Source organism: Oenanthe melanoleuca, chromosome 4 (genome assembly GCF_029582105.1).
Source record: "Oenanthe melanoleuca isolate GR-GAL-2019-014 chromosome 4, OMel1.0, whole genome shotgun sequence".
NCBI lineage: Eukaryota > Metazoa > Chordata > Aves > Passeriformes > Muscicapidae > Oenanthe > Oenanthe melanoleuca.
In genome coordinates this window covers 2,564,322-2,590,168 of record NC_079337.1, presented here as the reverse complement: position 1 = coordinate 2,590,168, position 25,847 = coordinate 2,564,322, and the positions used below count along the sequence as shown (strand labels likewise).

The following is a 25,847-nucleotide window of genomic DNA, read 5'->3' as shown; positions in this document are numbered from 1 at the left end:
CAGGGCACCTGCCCTCTCCTGCATCCCAGCTGGGAGCACAAGGGAGGGATGTGAGAGGGCAAGAGACAAGGAGCTCCTACACAGAACACACCCCAAGATCAACCAGCAAGTGGTAGGAATAGCCCTTCCTCCCTGTCCTGGAACAGAAGGGGGAGAACTCCAGGCACTGAAGACAACCATTAAATGGCCTGGACAGAGGAAGGCCACAGGGGTCACCTTTTGGGCAGGGCAGTGACCTGGAAAAGTGCAAGGACACAGCAGGAACACGAGGCAGAGCAGACACCCAGCATGGCAGAGGGATAGCTCCAGCATCAGCTCCTGAGAAATTCCACAAATTCCCCATGCTATAGGATGGACAAATAAAGGAGAAGGTCACACACTTGCCCTCCCTCACCCCTCCAGAATTCCCTGTGTTTTCTCTCTGCCAGCACAGCAAGGCATGCCCTCAGCAGGGAAACCTCCCAGGTGGACATGTGGTGACTCCTATGACACAAATAAGAGTGTCCAGCTTTCCCAACCTTTCCTCCCACACCCAGGAAAAGCAGGATTGCTCAGAAACTTTCCACAACAAAACATCTGGTGAAATGTTTCGGGTCTGTAGGCTATTTCCTGAAGATGAAGAAATGAGCTAAGAAACTAATAGCAAGAAATCTGGTCACAGACCTGGGAATGATAACCTACCCTAAAGTTGCTCTCACATTATTTGATCAGTGATGACCATTTTTACTTTTACAAAGTTGTTTTACCTATGTTACTCTAACCTTCTTAACTAAAAGCTTTTTTTGTAACCACTCCCCCTTAATTTTACACAGCAATCTCATCAGGCTCCCATGGATAGACTGGAATGCTTCCTATTGTTACCTTGAGATGCTCTTCTCTTTACAGCCACTAAAAGCACACTTAAAATGCACCAAAAAAAAAAAAAAAAAAAAATATTAAAGAAGCTGATGCATCTTTCAGGAATCTCAAGTGTCACGCACAGGTGTGGATTCATTTGCTTTTCTGGGAACAGCACACAGTCCTGCCTCTCATTAGATGCCATTCCTCACCCCAGGTTTCTTCACTGCTCCCTCTGTTGCTGTGAGGCTGCTCTGAAAGAGACAAACAGGGAATGACCTCGGGTTTATTCCCATGGGGTTATTCTTAACCTGGATCTTCTCACCAGGTTTGTTTGTGCTGCAGCTCCACAAAAAGGAGACTGTCTGCAAAAACGAGGAGCCATTTTCAGCCCACAGCACGAGGGGTGGCCAGCAAGAACGAGTCCTTACAAAAGAATGGATGAACCTCCATTGTGTACCTGAGAACACAAGCAATGGGATCCAGGGAAAAAAAACTATTCCCCTTGCTGTACCCAGTCATCAGTCACACTCCAAGTTCTTATCATTTCATCTAAAAGAACAAACTGGAGCATTTTTTTCCAGTAAAAGTGAGGCAGATTTTAATTCATGCGTCTCCTTGTCATGCTTTTCTCAGTGCCACCACAGGACCCAGCACTGCACCTTTTCCCAGACCAGAGGCTGCAGAGCCAAAACCAACAAAAACCTAAATAAACTCTTCTTTCATCAAGAAGCTCATGGGTGAGGCTTGAAGTGTTGAAAGGTCTTATCTGCACTGAAATCCAATGACCAAACTCAAATCCAGGCTTGGAAACGTTCCCTGGGGCGAGGCCACCTCCACCCAAGAGCCAACAGAGCCCAGGCAAGACACAGGGAATACACAGCAGCTTTCCATACCAGCAGAACTGGGATCCAGCTACTGGAACAGCTTCTGGCACAGTCACGGCATCCCCAGCTGAGTTATCCTGGAAAGCAGAGCCAGGAGGGCAAGGAAATGCCAAGGGGGCTTTAGGAAAGCAGCAAATCCTCACCGGGCAAGCTCAGAAACTCACACACAGTAAAAAAAACTGCAGAGGAAGGCTGATGTACCAAAAAGGGAAGATAGAGAAACACTGAGAAAAAGATGTATAAAAGCATAAAAAAGCAGGGCACAACAGAGTAGAACAGGAAAACGTGTTAATTTCTTACAAAACTCTATTTTCTCTACATATGTATTTGCTGTCTCTAAGTTTTCCTCAGTGGGCATCTCCTGGAGCTGAAAAATCTTAGCCCTGCTGTAAGTCTCAGGACCAGAAAATGAGAATTTATTCAAAGCCTCTGAGATTATCACGTACCTGCTGCTTCATTTCAAGAAGCAAAGAGTTGTTTGTGTTTAGAATTAGAACAATTTCTCCCCACCAGGCTGTCACAGGAGTTCAGTGCATCTCTTTGCAGTGAGCTTGAAAAATGACCAGGCGAGCTCTGGGCAGCACAACTAACAAAGAGACATCCCAGAGGATGCCAAACTTCTCTTTAACTGTAGCTCATGTCCAACCAGCCCCCTGACCTTTGTCCCTTCTAGATTTGAACACCTGCTCTAATCCAGCATTTTCTTGTAACAACAGCACACATAAAATGCTGCTTATATCTCTCCCAAGTTTATTACACCACACAGCCCAGCTGGTGCAGCACCCTGTCAGGAAGAATGGGACAAGGAATTATTCCTGATATGGAAAGAAACATCTCATTGTCACCTCCAGCCCAGTTTCACCCATTTGTTTCCCAAAACCCAAGATAATCTATAAAAGAGAACACTGTCTATATTTATGTATATGTGTATTCAGCTACACACCTTAAAAGTAACTTCCCAATTTTGTTATCTGGCAAGATGTCTTCCCTTACAAATTAAACTTGTAGATACTAAATTAAAATTTTGACTGTTATCTTGTTCTAAGTGATTCTTAGGTACGCAGGAATGTAATAAAATATTTCTAATATTAAATATAATATTTCTAATATAAAAGGTAAAATTTGATCACTGCACAACAAAATCATGAGGCAAACAAGATGAACAGTAAAGTAATGCTGTCTCCATTACTATCAGTACAGAAACGTACATATTGAGATTATTTCAGTCTATTAATCTGGAATCCAAGTGTCTGTGGGTGTTCCCTGCATTAAGAGTATTTGGATGCTAAAAAACTTGGTAGTCATCTGCAAAAGTGGAAGTCTGTGTTGTTTCTTGCCTTAGTAACTATTTCCCACCTATTCCCCCAGTTCTTACTCCCAGAGATACTATCATTTTATTACAATATAATTATACTGACATTTTACAATTAATATTCCATGTAGTGCTATTCTGCTAAGTCAGTGCTTCTGTTTTCCACAGACCAGCATTCCTAAACCTATGGAAGGCTGGTGTTTGTGCCTCAAAAACCTGCCCTGACACACTTGAATCCTTCAATTCCAGCCCATACTACTCTTTAAGGAGCAACCCCTGAACTGGCTCTGTAACAACTCAAGGAAAGTCAGGCATTCCTGATCTGTTAATTTCCTTAACTACTGCTTAATACCTAAGTAATACAAGACTCATGTACCTGAACACTGGATTATTCTATCCCCTACTCTAATAGTAAATTCCAGAATAGGAATTTCCAAGATATCCCTAAACATTGTTCAACCTTCCATCCCATCAATGAATGAGGAACACAATCTCTTCTATCCAATTTCTGTTTCATTACAAAGAACCAGGACTGCCCAGCATAATGTGTTTCATCATTTTACACTGAAATGAGATTCAGCATTTGCTGGCTTCTGCTTGAGAAAACACACATATCTGTAAATAAATCAGGTTTGTAACTTCCAAAAGGTGGTATGTTCATCAGGATAAGTAAATCCCAGCTGTGGTATTTCCCAAGCAGAGGCAAAGCACTGTCTTGGAAGATGAACTCAGTTCCTTTTAAGTGTCCTCTCTGTTCAGTGTGTAGTAACTAATACTTATCAAAGGGGTGACTCAGTCCTGATACTGTGACGCAGTCTGGTGACACCATGTATTTTAAACTCTTTTTTAAACATTCCTTCAGCCATCTGGCTGATTTCAACACTGGCTGGGCACCAACAGCAATCACTGCTCAACTGTGTCTGAAACACAGGAACAATTTGCTTGCTGTGCCTAAGAGGGGATTGAAATAAGCACAGTAACAGCTCATGCATGAACTTAGAAGAAAGTTGAAACAGGTATTTCTAGAGATGAGGTGGATCACACTCATCAGGAATTTTGCAATACAATTAACACAGCAACTACCTCATCTTGCTAAAGAATTGCAGCATGTTTGTACCTACAGAGACTACTCCAGACATCCATCATCTCACCTACCATCACTGTGAACAACCCTTCAGCCCTGCTTTTGAAGTAACGGGTTTACCACATACAGGAAAACAACAAAACAAACTACTGTGCCAGGAATGTCTACCAAGTTCAAGCAATTCGAACTGCTTTTAAGAAACATCATTAACCATTTTCTCTTTTAATTCAAAACTTCTACAGGAAATCTATCTACACTCACAAAAGCCAGCAATATTTTTGATTTCAAATACATGCACCACAGATAACACTGAGAAGAAAAGTTGTGTGTATCCCAATAGGCATCCACACCTACACACACAGAGTGGGTCCTTTGAGACAACCAGCATGCAATTGAACAAAAATATACTCCCAACAACAGAATTTCTCTATTAAATCCATGTTTATTGCTTAAGTTTTATCACAGTGGAGATTAAATTATGCTTAATCATCCGGTCAGTGCTTTTGTACCTTCTTTAATGCCAAAAAACCCCCACATTTTAAACCAAGTCATTCATACACTCGAAGTCTTCTCACCATCCCACCATTCATCGCCTCTGTGTGCTCCTGTAGTTGCCACGGGCTGCGAGATTGTAAAAAGGTATAGCTAAGAGGCTTATATTTATAATACCATTTTTTTTTCTTCAAGTATTCAGAGAGCAGCACGAGTAGCTGCCCTGCGTATTAGAAACATATCTGCACTGTTATTTATTGCTGTAGGACCGAGGCTCCTGATGGAATGGCGATGAAATATTGCATCACTGTGTATGAAGATGAGCTCAGCACCCCGTCATCATCCCAACTCCTGCCATGTTAGTGAGCCACCCCAGGCAAAACGGGCCTCCCTCCCTTCTCTCCCAGCCACGGCACCTCCAACCACAAATAAATAAAGCATACACTCACAACGCGTGTAGTGCAAATTCCAAGTAAACAGAATGACATGGAAATAAAACTCCATAGTTGCCAACTTTGGTTCAGCAGGGCAGCAGCGATCCCGCGCCCGGCATTCCCGCCCTCGGAGCGCGCGTGTCGGCGACAATGATTGCAGGAGATGGTTGGAGGCAGGGGACACGGGGCCACCTCTGCACAGCCTCCAGGTGGCCAGGCTCACCCCACACACCCACCAGCCCCGGGCAGGACGGCTGGACACCGCCCGCGGCGCGGAATTCCTATTGGCAACTATGTGGAACATGGATTGCGTGGCCCAGACTAATAGAAGGTAATGTTTCTGCTTTTTTCCAGATACAACCATTGAAAGAGAACATCTACAACATTGCGATTCAGAAAGAACTTAATGAGAATTAACAGGAAAGACATTCAACTCGGGGGGAGCGCTGTGTGGGGGCTGTTCCCTTCAAACAAACCCCAAGGAGTGGTTCGAGTCTGCACAGCTCTGGGCCATTACAAAACCTTCTGCACTAAGCACAGGGCTAGCTTTTTATGAGTTTTGTTTCTGTTGCTGTTGTTTCGCTTATTTTTCTTAATTATGCAAATCTACTTCCCACACAGCCATATTTGGATCTGAACTAAGACTGCCTAATATTTTCGTGGCATAAATTCTGTATGCAGAGAAAGGCGACAAATAAAATTTTTGTCTCTGTTAAAGTTAGGACACACTGTAGACTTGCTCAGAACCCTTTTCTCCAAAGTACTGGTAGCGAGCAGAAGAGTCATGCAGCTTTATCAGTAAAACGAGTACATATTTTTGCCATTTTTCTTCAGTGCTCATTAAGACTATTTCTTATTTAACACCTGTGTTCTCAGTCCACAACTTGCTATTTCTCGCATAAAGACTGGGGGAAATAATTTGTGTTTTAAACAGCATTCTTACACAACAGGTTGTGAACCTTCCACAATGGAAACACAGAACTAGCACTAGAGAGTTCTCTCAGCTAAAAGGATGGAGATATTAAAATAATATAAAAATAAAAGGAGAACACCTCTGCAAATAAAAAGAAACCTCTCCTCATTTGGGACACACACACTGAGCTTTTAAAAGCTGAAAATTCATAAATACGGTCATTGTATAGAACTTTAGAGAAATTAAGGCTTCTAAAAACTTCAGTGCCAAAATAACCTCTCTGCATCAGTATTAAGAATAAAATACTTTCCTTTTTAGGTTGTGCTTGCCTTTTTTTTTTAAAGACTTCTCTTAGTTCCATAGAATTTTGTCACATAATATTACATACTGAAGGGGAGTGTTAGAACTGCTTATTGAGGTTTTTAAGTAGTTGTTAGACTAAAGTTACAGCGATAAAATTCGATTACTGATCTGATTCATTACTACTTTACATGGGGCTGTTGGCTCATTTCACCTTTTTCTCATGCTTAATGTGGCCATTCCTTCTATACTTGCCATTGGGGATCCCGTTCTGGTAGTGTCCATTAACAGCGCTATGTTTGTCATTGGACCAGAGCTGTTTGCTCTGCTTGCAGATTAACTTTGCCATCCTGGCCAACACATAGTAAAGTAAGGCAGCACCCACGAGTAGGACCAAGGCAATATCCAGTAGGAAGTACTGGAAGAGGGAGATGCTGTAGACAGCAGCACGCAGGTGCTGGGCTCCGTTGTGGCGCAGGATGTAGTTGATCCAGTACACAGTCCGGTTCACCGGGTGCCCGGGCTGGTCCTTGTGGATCTCCGACAGCCTCTGCGCCCGCTGCCGGTAGCTGAGGGAGGAGAGCAAACAGAGGAAAGGAAAGGCTGTCATCTCATGCCATTGTGCAACTGAGTCACCAGAGAAATGCAGAAACCCAGGGTTGGTTTTGCAATAAACCATTTCCACCCGGGTCCGGAGTTTCGCCCAAAACTTTTGGTTTTTCATCCTGGCAGCTGATGCAGACGAATTCTTCCTCCCCTGTCTGCAGGGTTGACAGGTTATTTACACAGGACTTGCCTTTACACCAAGGATAATTGCACAAGGGGAAGGTGATGCAACTGATGCTATCGAGGTCGCTATCAACATTCCCCCTCTGTGCCGCTGCCCTGCTGCTTGCTCCCAACAGCCATCTCCTTTCCCAGAAAGACTCTGTTTCCATAAAAGCAAGAAGCACCAACACACCACACTCCAAAAATCAAGGTTAGCCCAACACAATATACTGCCAGCTAACCCCTGACTACTTGTAATCTGGACATGAGAGCTAGTATGAGCCAGAACAGGAAAATAAATGCTTGAAATATTTTTAATAATAAAACTACGAACTTGAGTCACTCTTTCTGAATACCTCCCCATTTTAGCTACAACCCAAACCATGCACATGTATCTTGCTCTATGCCCTGCAGGGAGCACCACAGCCAGACTGCTCATGGGGAGTAGTCAAGGTAGACACAAAGGGACCTTGGCCTGCAACATGGAATAAATCGGGACAGGCTTGTTTCCATAACCTCTGTGCCCTCCACATGGCAACTGCTACAAAGAGCAAATGAGACAATGGAGTTCTGGTGCTGAGCAACAAGCCCAGCACCCACACAGAAACCTCAGCTGTTGGGTAATCTTGGGAAATGGGACAAACACCCAGACTTGCCTCAACTGTGCACACAAATAAAAAAACACAGGTTTTGTTTCCACCGCATAAAGGTTTCATATCCATACTCACACAAACACTCACTCATTCCATACCTGGGGTCATTAATAACTTTCACTAGAGCTTCATACAGCTCTCTCTCAGTCATGGTCTTCCAGTTGAGCAGAATTCCCATCCCCTTGGCCTGCACACGGGTCATGGTATCGTAATGGTCTCCGAAGAGGGGAATGCCCACCACCGGGACCCCGTGGTACATGGTCTCAAAAATGCTGTTCAAGCCTCCGTGACTGAGGAAGGCTTTAATGTTAGAGTGACCTGGAACCACAAGAGTTGTAAAGATTACAAAATGCACTTCTATCTCCTTGATATTAAATTATTGAAGCACCTGGGTACAACAAATTTACCACCACATTTCTATGGCTGCAACTCAGACAGGTAAAAATTAGTGCAGCTTGTTCTGAAGCTCTACCTAAACCCACTCTGCTGAAATTCCTCATGCATTAAATCATTTCCTTATACACAGAGAAAGAGCAGCCAAATCAAAGAAAACCCTCATGTATGAGTCATGTAAAATGATTAATGGGGTAATTAATATGCATTGCCTACTGCTGAGTACCTGCAGGTGGTGACTCCAGCAGGTTCAGCAGTACAGGGGAGCAAGGGGGAGCACAGTTTTGTATGGAATATAACTTTGTAAATGGCAGGACAACAGATGTCACACTCTCCCTAAAGCTCCACATGCCTTACTTGAGTTTAGCAAGACCTGACAATCACAGCAACAGCCTCACGTGATGGAAAAGGCAGCCTCTGCCTCAGAGCAATCCTGTAACCAAAACAAAACTACCTGCTTTAGGAGTCATCTGCCTAACCACTAAGCTATGGGAAATTCTCCAGCTCACACACACTCAGTGATGCTTAATGCAATCATCAGCTCCCATTGGAGCTGTCTTGAGAACACACAAAAATCCAGATGTCCCAGAAACAGTCAAATATTTTGTGGCCTCTCAGATCTGCAAGGGGCTCAAGTACCCTTTGAGAGGGAAGAAAAAAAACCAGAATACCAAGTTTTCCTTTCCCCCTGAAGCACCTCAGTTCAACAGAAAGGTTATCAGCTTGCAACACATGCCCAAGTTCTGGTAGAGCTTTCTTTTATTTATAGAACAGTATTTACAGACTCCTGAAAGTTACTCTCTTGCTCAGTTTCATGACTCCTCCTTGAACAGTATGTGAACTTAAGGAAAAGGTGGAATTCATATAAGGGAAAGACATTTGACAGAGAAGTGCTCAACTCTCTCTCAAGATCCCAATTTAATATTCTTGCTCCATGACTGCCATGACAAATTATCCCAGCTTTGTAACAATTGCTAGTTTTGTAGAGTATTTTTGAAAGAACAAACTGAACTCAAGCGAGAATAAGCAATAAATAATGCAAACATACTCACCAAGGAGGTCATTTTGTGGTAACCATTCGATCAGCTTGGTATTGTTGCCTAAATTCCTTGGTTTGTTTCCTGAAAACCTAAACCAGTAACATCAAATGGAAACAGTTATCAAACCCTCCAAAGTAACTGCTCAAGGATTGAGCTGTTTTGTTCACTAGAGAGGACTGGAACTACAACTTCAGAAAGAATCAGGTACACATGCTCAATTAAGCAAGACATCTTTGCAACTGGCTTGTACTCCATTATTTATGCTATGTTATAGAAAAGCAGCTAATTATGTTACTGGTTTGTTCTCCCTAACCCAAAGGGTATAAAAAACTACAAAAACCCTTTGACTCGGCATCCGACTGCCAAGCAGTACTCACCACTTATCTGTCCAACATACAGGTCCATGACCTGAGGAACAAAACCAAACCCCAAATCCCCAAAAAACTCCAAGTTACATTTGACTGATATATAAATACCTACATTTTAATAGAAGACTTTAAATGAAATTGTTGGGTTGGCATTAAGTTATCCTCAAGAGAAATCCTCCTAATTTATTTACTACGAAAAGGGGCTGCTTCCTGAAGAGACATGTTCCAGGGAAAACATAGTAAAAGGACAAGAAAAGCATTAAGATAGATTGGCATTATTCATTAGAAACTAAGCAGTGTTGTGGTATTCATAAGGAAACAGTGGCTCTATTCCAAATAAAAACTTATGTTACCTTTACTACCACAGTTTCTGTGCCATAGCCTGAAAAATTCCTATTTTTCCTGTCATTAGTGGGATTTGCTCCTACATGGAGCAGTGGGGACATTCCCTAAAATTTTGTGGGGAACAGGCCACCAAAACTGTTCATACAACTCCAAGAGTGTGGCAGGGTTTTGAGACACCCACATGAAGTGTAAAACACTGATTATCTGGAAAAAAAACAATGGTCCACATGAAATGATATCAGCAAACATGATATCCACCAAATTATATCAGCATTGCTTGATGCAAGGCAGAGCTGACTAAACAGTTCCTGGATTTTTACAGGAGTTGTGAGCACCACTCAAGATGTTTTTAGAGCTGAGAATGCTTCTTACTGATTCTGACTCCTGAAAATTTCTCTTCCTTCAATTTCTCACGGAAGAACAAGTAAGTGGGAAAACAAATAATGAAAGTCTGTGCTTACACATAAGAGGCAAAAGGGCCTAAAAATGTAAGGGAAAAGGGAAAGAAAATGGAGGCTTTTCATTATTAGGATCCATTTTTGAGCCCTGGGGTACTTCATCAAAAACAGGGGCAGTATATCCCAAACGTTATAATCTCAGCTTGTTTTCACTGTCCCCAATCCTTCCAAGGATATGAACCCACACCTTATTCTGCCACCACAATCACTGCTTCTCCTTGTTACCAGGATATCGCAGTATTTTCATGCCAAGTGTTTCTCAGGAGTTTCACATCGTCTGTGCCACCCACCCAGTCAGTCTCAATTGCAGCTTCTGCAACTCCAGTGGGACACAAGCATGCTCCAAACCACCCCAAATCCCTCCCACAGTGCCCTCACCTCCAGATAACCCTCTGGGGCAGCCTGGCCAGGGCGTGTGCCAGCTTATTGGCGATGTCTTCCGACAGGTACTTGACTCCAGCGCCGAAGGAGACGAGGACGAAGCCGTGCTCGTGCGCGCCGCTCACCCACGCCTGCAGATCCTGCGGAGAGCAAAGGCCACACTGAACACTGCAGGGGCACAGCACAGCCACAGTGAGCAAACATGGCTTAGGAAGAGCAGTCATTGCTGCCTTGGCTGCTTTAGAAGCCAAGTCTCACAAATCCTGAACATTCTAGGAGTCACTGAGAACAATGGCTCACAATGCAGAATCCAGGGCAGAGGCCACCAACAGCAAAGCCCTTCCGTGTTTGTTTTAGCTGCAGCATTAACCACCAGCAGCTTAAGACAATTCGTCCCTCCTTACCTGATCAGTTGGCACACATTCACAAGTTAGCAGGCTGCATTTTTACTCAGCAAAGCATAAACAGATCCATCTCAGGACCAGCTTGGAAGCCCTGCACACGAGAAGTGTGAATGAAGCCTGGGACTCAGCTGTGTCATTTCCAGCCTTTAGCAAAGTGAGAGTACTTCAAAGGCCTTGCTTTGCTTTCTTTTATATAAAAAGCATAAACAACTTGGAAGAAGCCAGAGCTTCTAAAGACACTGTCAGTTTCTACAGCATACCCTTTACTTCTTAAAGCATAAATTTAAATTTTGTGGTTTTCCTAACAACTGTTAGCAGTGGAAACAAAAACAATCCTACCACTGACATATCAGTGGGAAGAAGAGTATCTTCTGTTTAATAGGATATGGTTTAATTCTGGTCTTAAGTTTAAGCACAAGCCTGCTCAACACCAGGGCAGCAGCAGGAAATGAGCAAAGAGAAAAGGAAGAGCCGTGTTGACAATGTGCCTCTTGTCCTGGCAGACAGTAATGGAGTAATGCCGTGCTATCGTATCCCAGCACAAAATCCAGCACATTGCACTGGGGGCTGGCTGTGCACTGCTCTCTGCCATACAGCAAAAAAATCTTCCATTTTCTTTAATATCCACAGTTTATTCATTTTCTCTTTTATTCATGTGAAGGGAGAGGGAGAAGGCAAAGACGGGGAAGTGGCTCTGACCTGCCTTGAAGCTGAATCATTTATTAGAGGCTGAACTTCTGACACCGAAGTTTCCAAGTGCTTTTGTGATTTATTTAAAGCTTGTCCTTGAATCTTACTTCAGGACCTAAGGCACACTGCAAATGTCATTATATTATAGTCACTGTAGTGCTTCAACCAGTTACATCTTGAAGTCTTTTCCATCAGCTGTTCAAAGCTGAAGAGAAACTTTTTGCAGGCTCTAGGACAAGCTGTTCTGCAAAACCCAATACTCACAGGCCCTGGTCTTCACAGGGCACTCACCCAGTCAGAGGGGCAGACTCCTGGAGGTTTCCAGGGTGCCTCCTTGATGACACCTCCCTGACAGAGGTGCTCAGGGAGCCACAAACAAAGTATTGGTGCTGGCTCTCAAACATACCAACATGGCAGACCTTGGGATGCAAAGGGCAGGGCAGCCTTGCCTGCAGTGACCATGACATGGAGTTCAGGACACTGAGGCAACATGGCAGGCAGCAGCAGCAGCTCCTGGGATTCAAGAAAACCAACTCCAGCCCCTTCAGAGACCTGGAAGAAGCTCATGAGACACAGACCTAGAAAGACAGGTTTATGAGAGCATGTTCCAGCACCATTTCCTCCAAGCTCAAGCATGATCCATGCTGATGAGCAGGAAGCCAGCAAGGTGGCAGGAAGATAAAGACATGAAAAAGAAAAAAAAAAAAAGCAGCATACTTGAGTCAGAAACAGAGACTGCTTGAGGCAGTCAGGCACTGCTTGAGCTTGCAGGGAAGAGGGTTTGGAAAGCCAAAGCTGAATGGGACAAGGGACCTGGTGTCACAAAGTTCAAGGTGCTTCCTGCTTTCTTCCTTTTAGCCTTTATTAGTTTGGCCTTTGGCAATGCCAGGTCCCTAAGACCAGAGGGAAAGCCTAAATAAACTGGACATAGACTACTTATACATCAGATGCACTCATGAATCCCTAGTGCCTAGAAACCCGTGGAATGGGTGGGGAAACAGGATAAATAGCAAGTGTCACTTGCATTTTCATAGAGGAAAATCCATGGAGTAGTCTATTCAGCCTCAATTTGCTGCCTAGAAGGCAATGGGAGAATAATCCTGGCATCAGAAGGTCCTACCTGTGACTACCTCTCCTTGGCCAGACATATGGCTTGTGCTGCTGGAGATGAGCCTGTTCTAGCTGAGAACTGGCTCCCAATGCCACTGCTCCTCTGTGCTTAACGAGAAATTCTGGGAGGCTTCACAGATCAGATGTTTTCACACAGTAACAATTATACTTCACTACACAAGCATCCTGTAACAGAATTTCTAAAATAGCATTCAAAAAATCCTCACATATAATAAAAATAGCCAAGTGCTTAGAATTTTACGTAGAGGAATAATTTTTAAAAAAGGCATTTTTACTATGTCTACAGACTTGAGCATTTTGTTATTGAACAGCAAAGCAACCTGCTCTGTGTTATGATGGTTTCACAGCCAAGCCTCTGTAATCCTTTCCTTTGAAGCTAATCCCATTGCTTCAGTGAACATAACATGGACAAAGGTGCATTTAAAATCTTGACAGGCAAGACAAGATCCTACCATCACGCTGAAAGCATGGGATTTGTTCGTCATAGTGAATGGGATTACATTAAAAAATAACAGGAAAATAAATAAAATAGTTTGTATCAACACAACCTTAATATCAAGACCAGAGCTGGATGATGCCTGGCCAAAGCAGAAGCAAAGGAATCTGATGTTGTCCTTTGAGTTTCTTTTAGAATGCTAAATTAGGAAGAATGTAATTCCTCAGGGTGAAAACTGCCCAGTGCCAACCTCTGGAAGAGGACCCAGAGTTTCATCTCAGCTTGCTGTATTTCAACATCACTGAAAGGTTCCTTCCTATCCCAGATTTTATTCATGCTTTCCATGGTGCTGTTAGCAAGAGGAATCCTTTACCTGCCCTCTGACCTGCAGCCCCTTTCCAATCTGCTGCCCTAGAGGGGTGCTGGACACCACTGCTGTGCATGGGCTGCACAAAATCAACCACAGACTTGTCAGGACAAGGGTTCCTCCTGCAAACATCTGTGTCACTGCTGGCATAACACAGCCTTGATTTAATGTACTACAAATGTAGGGAGCTGGATAAAAATTAGGCAATAGAAAACAGGGAACTTACACAGCATCCTCTTAGAGCTCCCCAAGTTCGTGATCTGGATGAGTCCACTATTCCCACATTCCTTAAACTTAATATAATTATTTCTGTGACAGCTTTTTAGCACAGAATTTCTACATAGAAGATCAAGTGAAACTGAATCCAATTGAGTGGCATTCCCAGATGTTTGGTTTTAAGGCACATCTGAATGCCCTGGTACTATTAGCCAGGCCATGGCACAAAGCCACAGTATTTTCTTGTATTTTGCCTGCTCTTTGTGTGGTATACAAGGTGAAGCTGTGATACCCACAGCAGATAAAGAGCAGGCTGTGCTCTTGGCACATCTCTGAAAGGGACTGAATACTTCAGCAGCACTATGACTATGGATGTCATTTAATTTGTGCATGTACACTCCTCATTCACAGAAGAGAAGCTGAAAGCAGTGCTCACAGAAACTGAACACTGGAAAAGCACACACTGATGCCACAGATCTATTCTGTCTGCCTACAATTTCAGCAGCCTTCAGGCACCTTCCTACCATTCCACTCTCTAGGGCCATATTAGCCCTAACATCCCCTACAGCTGAAGGGAACCCATGAACCCACCAAAAAATCCCTCAGAGCTTCACCCCCCAAGTTCATCCCCCCCATGAACTCACCCCTTTCTTCCCCTTAAATCCACTTACACTTTTGACCTCCAGCACATTCTGCCGGCGATCTAATTATGCCCTGTATGAAAAGGCACTGAGTCAGGATGAGTCATTAGAGCTGCCCTCATTAAAACCAGCATTCCCTGATCGGCAGCACTTCACAGCTCCTGGCTTGAAGCACAGCCACCTCTTTTTGCCCACTCTAAAGGATTTTCAGGTTTCCTTTAAACTCAGTATGATTTTCCTCTAACACAAGACAAGGGATTACCACTTTGGAGGTCTAACCTACAGGAAAAAAATCGGGGGAGGGAGTTTGTTACATGATGAGCTGCTTTTGAGCCTTCCTCAAACTCTGGTTCAAACTTCAGCCAAGCACAGAATTGAGAAGTTAATTCAAACTTAAGATACACATCATCAGGACATGCAGTTCTTTAAATGGCTCTCTCAATGACAGCAAGAAGATCTAACTATCTTCCTCATCCCCAAATGTAAGTAATTTTCAAGGTTTTCTTTAAACTGAGGAAAGGACTTTTCTTTCCAAGTCCAAGAGACAACACTACCTTGTTGAGGCTACACTGCCGACTTGGCAAACCTAGCAGTGACTCAAACAGGGATCTGGCTCTTCCCTTCCAAACCAGCAATCAAACCTTAAGGAATTATAACCCCCAAACCTCGATGAACTTCACAGCAAAACTTCCAATAGAAATTCTGATCAAGAATCAGAACAGACACAGAGTTTGTGTACATCATGTCCATTAAAAGTGCAGGACTGGCAAGTCTAATATAGCACATTGATATCCTGACCTGAACTGTGAACTACATTTCCAGGTCAATTTTGTTTCATCCAGGCTGTGTACAAATTCACAAAAAAGGATCACCTAATACACATTATAACCAAATCAAATTTTCACTTGAATGGTTTAAAAAATAAACAATGCAAATATCACCTAATACCTACATTAATTACCATTTTCATACAAGTTATTTTTTTAAACAAAAAATGTATACTAAAGTATAAAAAGACTTAAGGACCTCTACTTGGAACACTGTGCCCAACCCTGCCAGGTCTCTGCTTGCTTCCATGTAAGTTCTGTGCAAATGCATGTCCTTTGGGAGAAATAGTACAGGACTCTGTGCTTGCACAGGGAGAAGAAGCACTTATTGATCTGTGCTGTACTATAGGAGCGAAGGGGAGGAATAAAGAAATAAAATCCATCTTTTGACCAATGTGAGACAAGAATGCTATTGTGCCAGCCCCACTGTGTGGGCTTTGTTCTGCCTGGTTTTCTAATTAGCCATTCTCTGCAGGCCCCAGTGCTGAACACACAGCTGTGAGCAGGGAGTGAGGGCCCAGCTGGCAGTAACCAGTGGTGCCTAATACTGAGCTTTGTTTCAGATAAACAAAGTGCACAAATACAAACATAACCGGGTGCAATATCCGAAGCTTCCCCTGTTCAGCTGCTCCATTCAAATGTGCAATAGCACAAACGCCTGTTCTTCAGATATGGTTGCAAACCACCCTTTCCCCAAGGCAGAGCACAGGCATCCTATGCAACTTCTCCTACAAAATGCTGCTTAGAGCGGACAAAAACAGATCTATTTTAAAATAAGAAGCCACATTAAGACATCTTCAGAAAGGAGATGCTCACTGATAAATAAAAAGAAAGGTATAAAGACCATTTTTCTGTGTTCAAACATTTCTGCCATCCTCAGAATAGTACTTCTCTGATGTGACATATTTAAATTCCGTATTAATACATTTTGATTTCAGATTTTACTAACACAACATATCCAAAGACGTGGCCTAAGGTCATATAGGTGCCCTTATACAACCTTTACCATCACAAAAACAAACAGGATCATATCATACAAGCTATAAATTATAAAAACCCCATAATTCCACAGCAAACGCAGAGCAACTATCACTCCGGGCAAAGTAAGCTGTTTGTATTTACTTGCCATGCATTTTTAAGTCAGTCTAGGACCAAAAATAGGAGTTTTTATTTGCTCAGAGCAGCAAAGGACACGGACCATGCCAGTGCACGCGGAGGGCAGGAGGCAGAGGATGGAGCCAGCCTCCCTGGCTCCCCATCGCCCTGCTCACATTCCCAAGGGTATTTCCCACTGCCTCAACTCCTGCCTTTCCAAAACCACGGCCACCAGGCAAAAGCCATCCTCCCATTTTATCAGGACTTGCTCCTTTCCATATCATCAGTCTTAAGTTCTTCGTTCAATTAAGAGCAGACACACAGCTCTCAATGGGGACAGGATCCTCCCAAGCCCCCATTTCCCCCTGCATTAATAACAAGTTAATTCCTCTATTGCCTGGGCTTTATTTATGAGATCTATCATAGAAAAAGTGCATGCAACTAATACTGGCACCATTTTCTCATATTTTGTAATCCACACCAGCACAAAGTAACCCCATAATCAATACCTTGTGCCCTTTAAACAAGCATACTCAGACTAGACTAAATCCCTGTTTTCTTGGTAGCTAAGGAGAAAACAGCTTGCTACCAATTGGGAAACAAACTCTAAAGATCTGAACCGTTTCCTAGAAGGACCCAAATCAGTACTAAGTACCATCACCATGTATTAATCTAACAATACTGTTAAGTTTTTCAATATTAGACACAGATTCAGCCCTGCTGAAATACAGGGAACTTTTTCTTTTCACATTTCTCACTTATTATTTGCTGCTTATATATATATACACACTGTCTATCTGCCTTCTCCTAAATGCCCAGGGTATACATATAAAAAAAAATAAAAAATAAAAGAGTCCTTAAAATCTTACAAAGCTTTCCAGTGCCTCAAATGTTCTATTTTCTTATCCCGGACCTTAACTGCCTTTTCCCACTGGGCATCCATCAGGGACAGAGAGTCCAAGGCCATTTAACTTGAAAGAGGAACAAAATGCCCACTCCAAAGCAGAGTGAGGAAGGAAATGCAGCCCCTCAAGCCTCTGCTCCCATAGCTGAGCCCCCTCTGGAGCTGCAGGAGTCTCCAGTGCAGCTCCGGGAACGAGCTCTACCCACAGCCAGAGGTCAACCAGCAAAGTGCCTCGCAAGGACTTCCCTGATGCAAAAATCCATTACTCACCAGACCTCTGGCAAGCACCCTGGGAAAGCAACCTTGCCTTCCAATGAATGGGAGGAGTGGAAAACGAGGCGCTTGCCCTTCAGGAGAGGTTATTGAAATCACTGCAGAGAGGAGCGGGTGCAGCAGAGGGATCCTCAGACCCAGGGTTCCCATCAAAAACCTTGCTGGCATTACACCACAGGCAACATTCTGTTAAAAAATACCAAAAAAAAAACCACTTTCCCAAGCATAAACTTGCAAGCATGCACAGCAAAGTTGATGATTATCAAATGGCAATGCAAACCAAGGTTTTACCAACCCTCTCCACAGGAGTTACAAAAAAATACTATTAAATATGGAGACTGTTTTTACTTACTCCGTCTACAGATGTTAAATTAAATAAGAAAATTGACAAGAAGCTAAATTTTAAATATAGACCTTTGTATTGCAGATACTGACATATACATCACCTGTAAATCCACATGAAAATCTAATAAAGGTGGAAAATCTTGTCTGTCATTGTTCTAGCATGACACCAGTGCTCTGCAGATGGTAGGAGATAGAAATCTAATCTGCAGCTTCCAAACTTTTCATATAATAATGGCAATTTCTTCTTCCTTTTGCTCTTGAGATAAAGGAGCTTTTCTTTCTTCCTAGGGTTTACCTCCTCCCTTCTCTTTCTTACAGATTTATAAATGCATGTAAAGTGTGTATATATACACATACACAATACCCATATATTTTTTATATTATATTTACATCAATAAGCCATCAGTCAGCACAATTTCTTTGAAAACTGTAAGATCAGCTGGCTCCTGAGGCTGTGTAAGACCCACATCCTTCACATAGACTCCCCTTGGTCAGGGTGAGCCTGCCAAATTCCCCCTGTGAACAGCCTTGGAATGCTCAGGAAGATGTCTCCCCACAAAGCCCTTGCTGGAAACACCTCATCCCCCAAAGCAAGGTATTAGCCGTAAGTTATCCACTTCATCTAAGTAACTAAGAAATCTGAAAAGCTGTCTTGATTAAAAGTCTTTCCAAGTCAGTAGTACTAATAACTAGGTTTGCTACTTGCAAATGTCAAGTTTTGAGCACATCCCAACTTCACAAATTACAGGAATATGGTACCAAAACTCAAGGCTGTTCCAAACATCCCTGGAAAAAATAATGCCCTTTGAAATAAATTCCTATCTTCTGCTCTATGTTATAAATGGGAGAAACATGGGAAAAACACTGTCACATTATTTGTCCTCTATGGAGGTGATTCTTTAAAATTTGGAAGAGACACAGTTAAATCACTGCATCTTACCAAAATGACTAAATCTCATTAGTTTGTGTGTTCCAATATGAACATGATACATTAGATTATTCAAAACAAAGCCTGTTTACAGTAGTAGGTTATTAAAGTGTTGGGATTTCGATTTTTTTTCTGTATGAAATAACAAAATAAACTTCTCTTGCTTTTAGCCTTCCAATTTCATCATCTGACCTATCCAACATCTAAGATCTGACACTTGTTTTTCATTCCCAATACAAACAACTGCTTGAAGTCAACAACCAACCACCCTGGACTGTAATCCATGAACCAAGTAAGCTTGCTTTTTGATGGAGAGCACAGGCTGGCTGAAGGTGTGGTGCTCCTATGTCAGCACATGGGATGCCAGCTTTCCGTCCTGCACGTGCACCTGGAGCACCTGCCTTCCTCTTAAGTTTAACTGGAGACACTTAACCAAGCTCCAAAATCAGCCCTGTGTCCTTTTCCCTGTGTCTTGCGCTAAAGAGACCGATGCTGAGTCACACTTCTTCCCAAATTTAAAATGCAGCAGTACAGTACAGCAGAACAGACATGGTTCACCAACCCAGTCCTACTGGAGCAGCCAAGTTTTAGGACTGTAGGTACCTGGAGAGCTCACAAACACTTTCCTGTGGATCACAACATCAAATTCTGCGGGGGAAAGAAGCTTTACCTAAAATGCACTTCAGAGCCAAAACACATGATCAGTTCAGAAATCGCACAGCACTGCATCATCTCCATCATCCTCAAAAGACTTTTTGCCTCCCCAGCTGACCATCACATTTTAGAACAGCTCTAGAATTGCTTCACGTCACCAGAAACTTACTGCCCAAACATGTCTGTAAGAACTGCTCCCTGGACTTTAAAAATAATACTAAAATGATGGTGCTTATGCCAGGCACAAAAATCCACTGCGACAGTCTGCAAGGGCTTAGAGATGTGCCCTTGAATCTGAATGAAGGAGAAAAGCCAGGTTTAAGGAGCAAAACCTCTCTTGATTCTTTCACCTCTTTTTCAAGATAAATATCTTTATCAGCTAACACCCCTAATAAACATACTATTTTTAGCAGGGCTCAGGAAGGAAAAATAAAACAAAAACAACCAAAATATTTTTAGTGATGATATTTCAAAGCCACCAATTTGCTGCATAGACTTTTATCTGTATAATAACAAGCTCATGTAAAAGATGTCCATGGAGGAGTGAGGAAGTTCCTGCAATCATCTGCTGACAGCTGATGCTGTAAGGACAACTTACTACTCCAAAATGAGAACACCCTTCTCTGCAGCATAAATTTATTTTCCTCATGGACTGAGTATTTCCCAAGAAATGTGTTCCTGCCCTGATTCAGGGATGTATTTTATCATGCTGATTAATGCCTAGTATGCATCAACCTGGTCACAAGGTGTAAATACCAGAGGAGAGGTTTCTCCATTGTTGCTTAAAAGAGTGTCCCTTTAAAAAGCCAGCTTCATTCAGATCCCTCTGGAGAAGTGTAGTGAGGAAGAGGCAGAGAAGCCTGTGATTTTCATAATGGCCAATGACAGTTAACTGGAAAATACTGCCAGAGAACACCATACTCTGAATAGCTTAAGTCACTGATGACCTTAAGGACTTGATATAGCCAGCCCATCTCCAGCTTTTCATCTTTTAAGGCTAATTCTGTTCACGCTGTCCTCTATAAAATTCAGCATACAGTTTTATGAGTTAAGCTCACAAACCCTGGACTCTGCACCCACCACCCAGAAACTAATAAAATTCCACGTGCATGCGAGTTAAGTCACCTTCACCATCTCACTGTCTTTTACAGGGCAGCACAGCACACTTTGTGCAAGAAGCAGTGTCTAAACCCAGTTTAACCAGTGAAAACGTCACACTGGCTCCCACAAAATCACGTAGGCAGAGCTTTGCAAAGCCACCACCAGGGCAGAGCAGAGTGACGGGGCGTGCTCAGCTTCATGCACCCGCAGCAGGGATCGGAAGGGGAATGTGCCATCCCAGGCACTTCAGCACTTCTGCACAGGTAAGGCGACCCTGCCATGCCGAGGAGGGAGCTGCAGGCACCGCAGGGAGCCGGGAAGAGCGGTGACCTCCAAAGGAGCTGCTCTCCCCGCTGGCTCCCCCTCCTTGGCACGGCGGTCACTGCGCCTTCCCGAGGGACACTGCGCCAGGCGCACATCCACACCGGGCACTGCCCGGCAGGGACAGCAGGAGCGGAGCTTCCCCAGGCACCCGGGCAAGCCGCAGCCCCGAGACACGCTGGCATTCGTGTGCCACAGCCGGGGGCTGCAGCCCAATCGCTACAGAGCTCAGCAGCAGCTCGGAATCATGCTCGACACAAGTTAAGTGCAGGATCTGCAGGGAGGATGTGCCCCAGGACCGAAATACTAATGCAGATAGAACAGCAAAGCTAGGTCAGGTTATATATTTACATAAATATATATACGTATATATTAATATATAGAATATTAACCAGGATGACCAGCAAAGCTGGGTCAGTTTTGTTTCCCCTCACACACATACTGTTACATGACATGAATATTCAGCACCTACTGCTACGTACTCCCTTTAAAGATGTGCTTTTCTAACTTTTCTTTCAAAAAGTTCAAGGGACAGGTGCAGAACCTGAGCAGCCACAAAACAGAGCTATCCCATCCCCTGGAATGAAAGAACAGCCACCCTCTAACACCTTAAAAGACCTTGACCTCCTCATTGACTGTTAATGTCACCGTGTGCCTCTTATTTTTAAGATGCTGCTTACAAACAGGAAGCTAGAACTTCTAACTCATATGCAGGCATTTATCATGGTTAAACAAACTACTTGGCTACTTTTGGTGAGGCAGGAAAAAAGAAAAAACTGTTGACAACATACAGGTGCCACTACTGAGGTGCCCAGATAGTCTGAGCAGATATTTTGGGCTTGGAAGAACATCCCTGATTTCTTTCCCAATACTTCTCCAGAGGACTTCTAAACAGTTGTGGCAAATTCAAGACATGAAAGACTTGTAATAACAGCTTTAGTGGGCAAACTTTAGCAACTGTGTCCAACTAGGTGCCCCTTTTTCTAATCATCATCCATTGACAAGAAAATTACTTGAGAAAGCTGCTGAAGCATCGCCAATTCCAGCCCAGCACAGAAACATGAACTGGCTCTGCCTCTGGCTCACCTTAATGCACCAAACTAGAAGCTGCAGGAAATAAATTAGCCAAGGCTGCTGCCTTGGAGATGCAGCAAGAGCACAGAACAGCCGCAGCACCCGCAGCTCTTGTGTGCCTGGACAGACGGACAGTTATGAATTTCATCCAAGCTCAAACACAAACTGATGGCCCAGTGATTTAACTACAATACACACCACAGGGATATGTATTAAGCATGGACAAATCACAGGGTAAAATATGAATGTGCTCACTTGGTCCCTCTCTCATGTTCAATGAAAACTCACACTTCGAACAGCAAGAATGAATTACGTGCTAAAACTGAAAAGAAGGTGAATAATGTCTCAGATCACAAATAATTATAGGTAGTTTCCTTCCCCTGCTGTAACAAATAATTGTTCCCATTTATGTGACCTACAGGTCTGTTTCAAGGTCACTGTCACTCCTGTTACATAGAACATCAAAAGACAAAACAGATAGTAACCTATTGCCCAAATTGATTACACAAACACATTTTTTTTCCCCTACAGAAAAAGGATATACCAGCCTGGAAAATGAAGAAAAAACTCAATCCACCCAGGAAAGTTTTCCTGAAGGGAAAATAGGGATGAACTTTTAGGCAGCACAAGGGTACCTTCAGTCAGCTTTCTCAGGATACCTGACCTTTCCTTAACACAAGCACATTGATGCACACATGGAAAGAACCAGCTAGAAGCAGCACTGCTATGGTCATCTCTGTTGACACCCTGGAGAACAGACAACATACAAAACCAGAGACTGAAAGAGGCATTCTACAAAGCAAATTGTTGATCACTGCAGGCCTACCTAGCCCTTTTTTATCATCCAGGCAAAAGCATGATTAAAAATCATCTCCAATTCAATATCTATTTATCTTTGTACACAAACAGAAGTGTAAATGACATGGTTTTCTGTGAGATTGTCCTGCCTGCCATTCATCACTGTATTGCTCAGCAGAGGCATTCTTAGGTATAACATATCAACGATCACTGAAGTAATCAAACTTAATTATTAATCTGCGCAGCCAGGATTTCTGGCGTCAGTCCAGTCACTACCACGGTTTCAGTCTGAAGTTCAGAACCTGATTTCCTGCACGTGCACAGTAAAAACTCATATCTGAGTGCAGCCACAGTGCCATTTATGTCAACCTTTATCTCCTGTTCTCACTCAGTACAGTCTTTGCATGCTTATGTACTCGTAGTCTTAAGAGTCACTATCAAAACTAAGGGAGGAATAAAAACAAATAACATAAAAACACCAATACCATGAAATTACCTATTATAACCTACCAGCAGGCTTCTTTAAGTATAAAGAGTGTTCATCCATTCTCCCTCATGTTCATTTGTTAAAAGTTAATTTCCAAGGCAGAGTGCACTTTCACCTCTAGCACAGCACTAAACACCTCACTCAAAAGCAAAATATTTCCTGCATCCAAAAAAGTAATTTTGTTGAATTTGTGACCAACAATTCCCCTTACCACCATATGAAGTGACATCTAGGAAATATTTTACCAAGCAACAACAGAACAGGTCCCACTTGAAAAATCACTGCTTATAAACTGCCACTCATCACATGAGGTGAAGCAGAAAGCACAGAAATTACTGTAAAACTCAGCAAACCTTACTTCTGGCAGAGGGCTGGCCGGCTTCGTCAGGATTCCTCCCACATAAACAACGTTGGGTAGCGTGGGTCTCGGAAACTCCAGTGCAACATCAGTACAAAGCATCCACAGGCTGGATCCATGGACCAAGTCATACATGGACCGTTCTGGAAGAACCTTGTGTTTCTGCATTATCCTTTCATATTTTGGCAGAACCAAAAAACTGACTCCAAACCTCGAAATAAGATAAACAACAGTATTTTTAATCCTCTCGAATAGGTTCATGTGATCTGTGAGCAGCGAGTTAAACTCTGGAACGTAGGACAGGGGAGCTGGAGCGCCCACTTCTGCTGGATACCAGAGGCCAGTGGAAAACACAGCGTATTTAACCCCTAAAAGATGGGCTATAACAAATCCACACATCTCATTGGGATCTACCAGGAGCAGGTCAAATTTCTCCTGCTTGAGGGCACGCATGAGGTTGCGGTTGCCAACGATCATGTCGCAGTTCTTGGAGTAGTGCTCCAGGATATCAAACAGTTCGAGGGCGGTCAGCCTCCCCGAGAAGATACTCCTCATCTTGGACTGCAGGAAATCATCCGAGGTGCTGCTGTTAAAGATCCCTGGGTAGCGCTGCAGTCTGTAGTGATTAGATGGAGGGATCTCCCTGCCCTCAGAGAGGAGAAACACTGTCTGGTGACCTTGGTCATGCAAGGCTGAGGCCAGAGTCTTGAAAATATAAAGATGGCTTTCAAACATAATTGGCGGCACAACAACGATTTTGGCAGCCCTCGCTATCCCGACAGCGCTCCACAGGAGAAAGAAGGCTGGAGCGTACGGCTTCATAGCTGGAAGGAGAAATAAGAGCATTACATCACAGACAACAGCACTACATTCTGCAGTTCAGGCCCACTGCCCTTTCATTTGGGTGGCTAGGAGCACTTCCGCTGTGAGGTCTTGTCTGAGAGTTACCCACAGGCTTCAAGCTGCAACTCTCTACTCTGATTTCAGCATAACATTTTCTGGGGTTTTGTTTTCATATGAGCTAACATGGTAGAGAAGATAGAGGGCATTTTTCCTCCTAAAAGGACATGCAAATTCACACCATGTTTTTCTTTAGTATCAATGCTGATTAGACATACAGGGGTGCAAAGCAAAACATCAGGCAGAGTGATTGACTAAGAAACAACTTTGAGCTTCCAAAAATGACATTCTGCTTCAAGAACAAGTGTAATAACAGGAGTTAGTACTGCACACATGAACACTGCAACTTCCACTTTAACATGTACTTGATTCTGAACCTATTTAAACCAGCACTTAAACATCCACTTGAACACCAGCTCTACCTATGCTGAGAAACCCCCCTGCCATCCTAAATGCTCAGATCCTGATAGCAGCACACTGCTGGGGAAAGGGAAAACTCTTTTTACATGTGGTTGGGTAACTTAAAATGCTGTATGCAGCAGAGGAAAGCAAAGTGCCTCAGAATCACAATGAGGACATGTCAGAAGCTCCTCAGTCACCATCACCCTCCTAGGACAGAGAAACGAGTACAAGCCAAACCAAACAATCTGCTCGCTCCTCGTGCCAAACCAACGCACGTGGAAGCCCGAGTCTGTTGCAGTGTCCTTTATAAATAAGAACAACAGATAACACTGCTACTCAGTCCTTGTTATCTCCCTAGGTATAGCCATAAAACCCTCCTACAACAGATTGCTTAGGACTTTTTCTTAGTTCATGTTACGTGGGTTACCAGCTAACAAATAAGAGCATGCTATATTTTATATAGCTATCTATAAATCACTATATTCCTAATACACTTACACTGTAAAAAGCTTAAGAGGTTTTTTGAGTTCTATTACTCTGCACTAAGTTTTCTGAAAGATGTCCCTTTCAGGTAATCATAGACAGCAGTTAGGTCTCCTCCAAGCTTTTACTCCAGGCTAAACATCCCCAGCTCCCCCAGTTACTCCTCACAAGACTTCTTCTCCAGATCCTTCACCAGCCTCACTGCCCTTGTTGGGATGTGCCCCAGCACCTCCATGCTGCTCATGAGGTGAGGGGCCCAGAACTGAACAGGGCTCTCGAGATATGGTCCCAAAGTACCAAGAAGAGAGGGACAATCACTGTCCTGGCCCATACTCAGTTATCCTGAA

General features: G+C 43.3%; 1 protein-coding gene across 2 annotated transcripts in view; it reads right to left on the bottom strand.

The window, feature by feature from the left end:
- Positions 1 to 4,542: 4,542 nt before the first annotated feature.
- The window catches only part of UGT8 (UDP glycosyltransferase 8), a 35,034-nt gene continuing 13,729 nt past the window's right edge, over positions 4,543 to 25,847 (bottom strand). For both annotated transcript variants that reach the window (XM_056490344.1, XM_056490345.1), the window contains exons 2-6: positions 23,716 to 24,539; positions 10,663 to 10,805; positions 9,126 to 9,202; positions 7,779 to 7,998; positions 4,543 to 6,828 (exon numbers count right to left, since the gene is read on the bottom strand). In XM_056490344.1, coding sequence (XP_056346319.1) covers positions 6,465 to 6,828; positions 7,779 to 7,998; positions 9,126 to 9,202; positions 10,663 to 10,805; positions 23,716 to 24,537 — 1,626 coding nt within the window. In that variant the 5' untranslated portion in view covers positions 24,538 to 24,539 and the 3' untranslated portion in view covers positions 4,543 to 6,464. The remainder of the gene's footprint in view (positions 6,829 to 7,778; positions 7,999 to 9,125; positions 9,203 to 10,662; positions 10,806 to 23,715; positions 24,540 to 25,847) is intronic.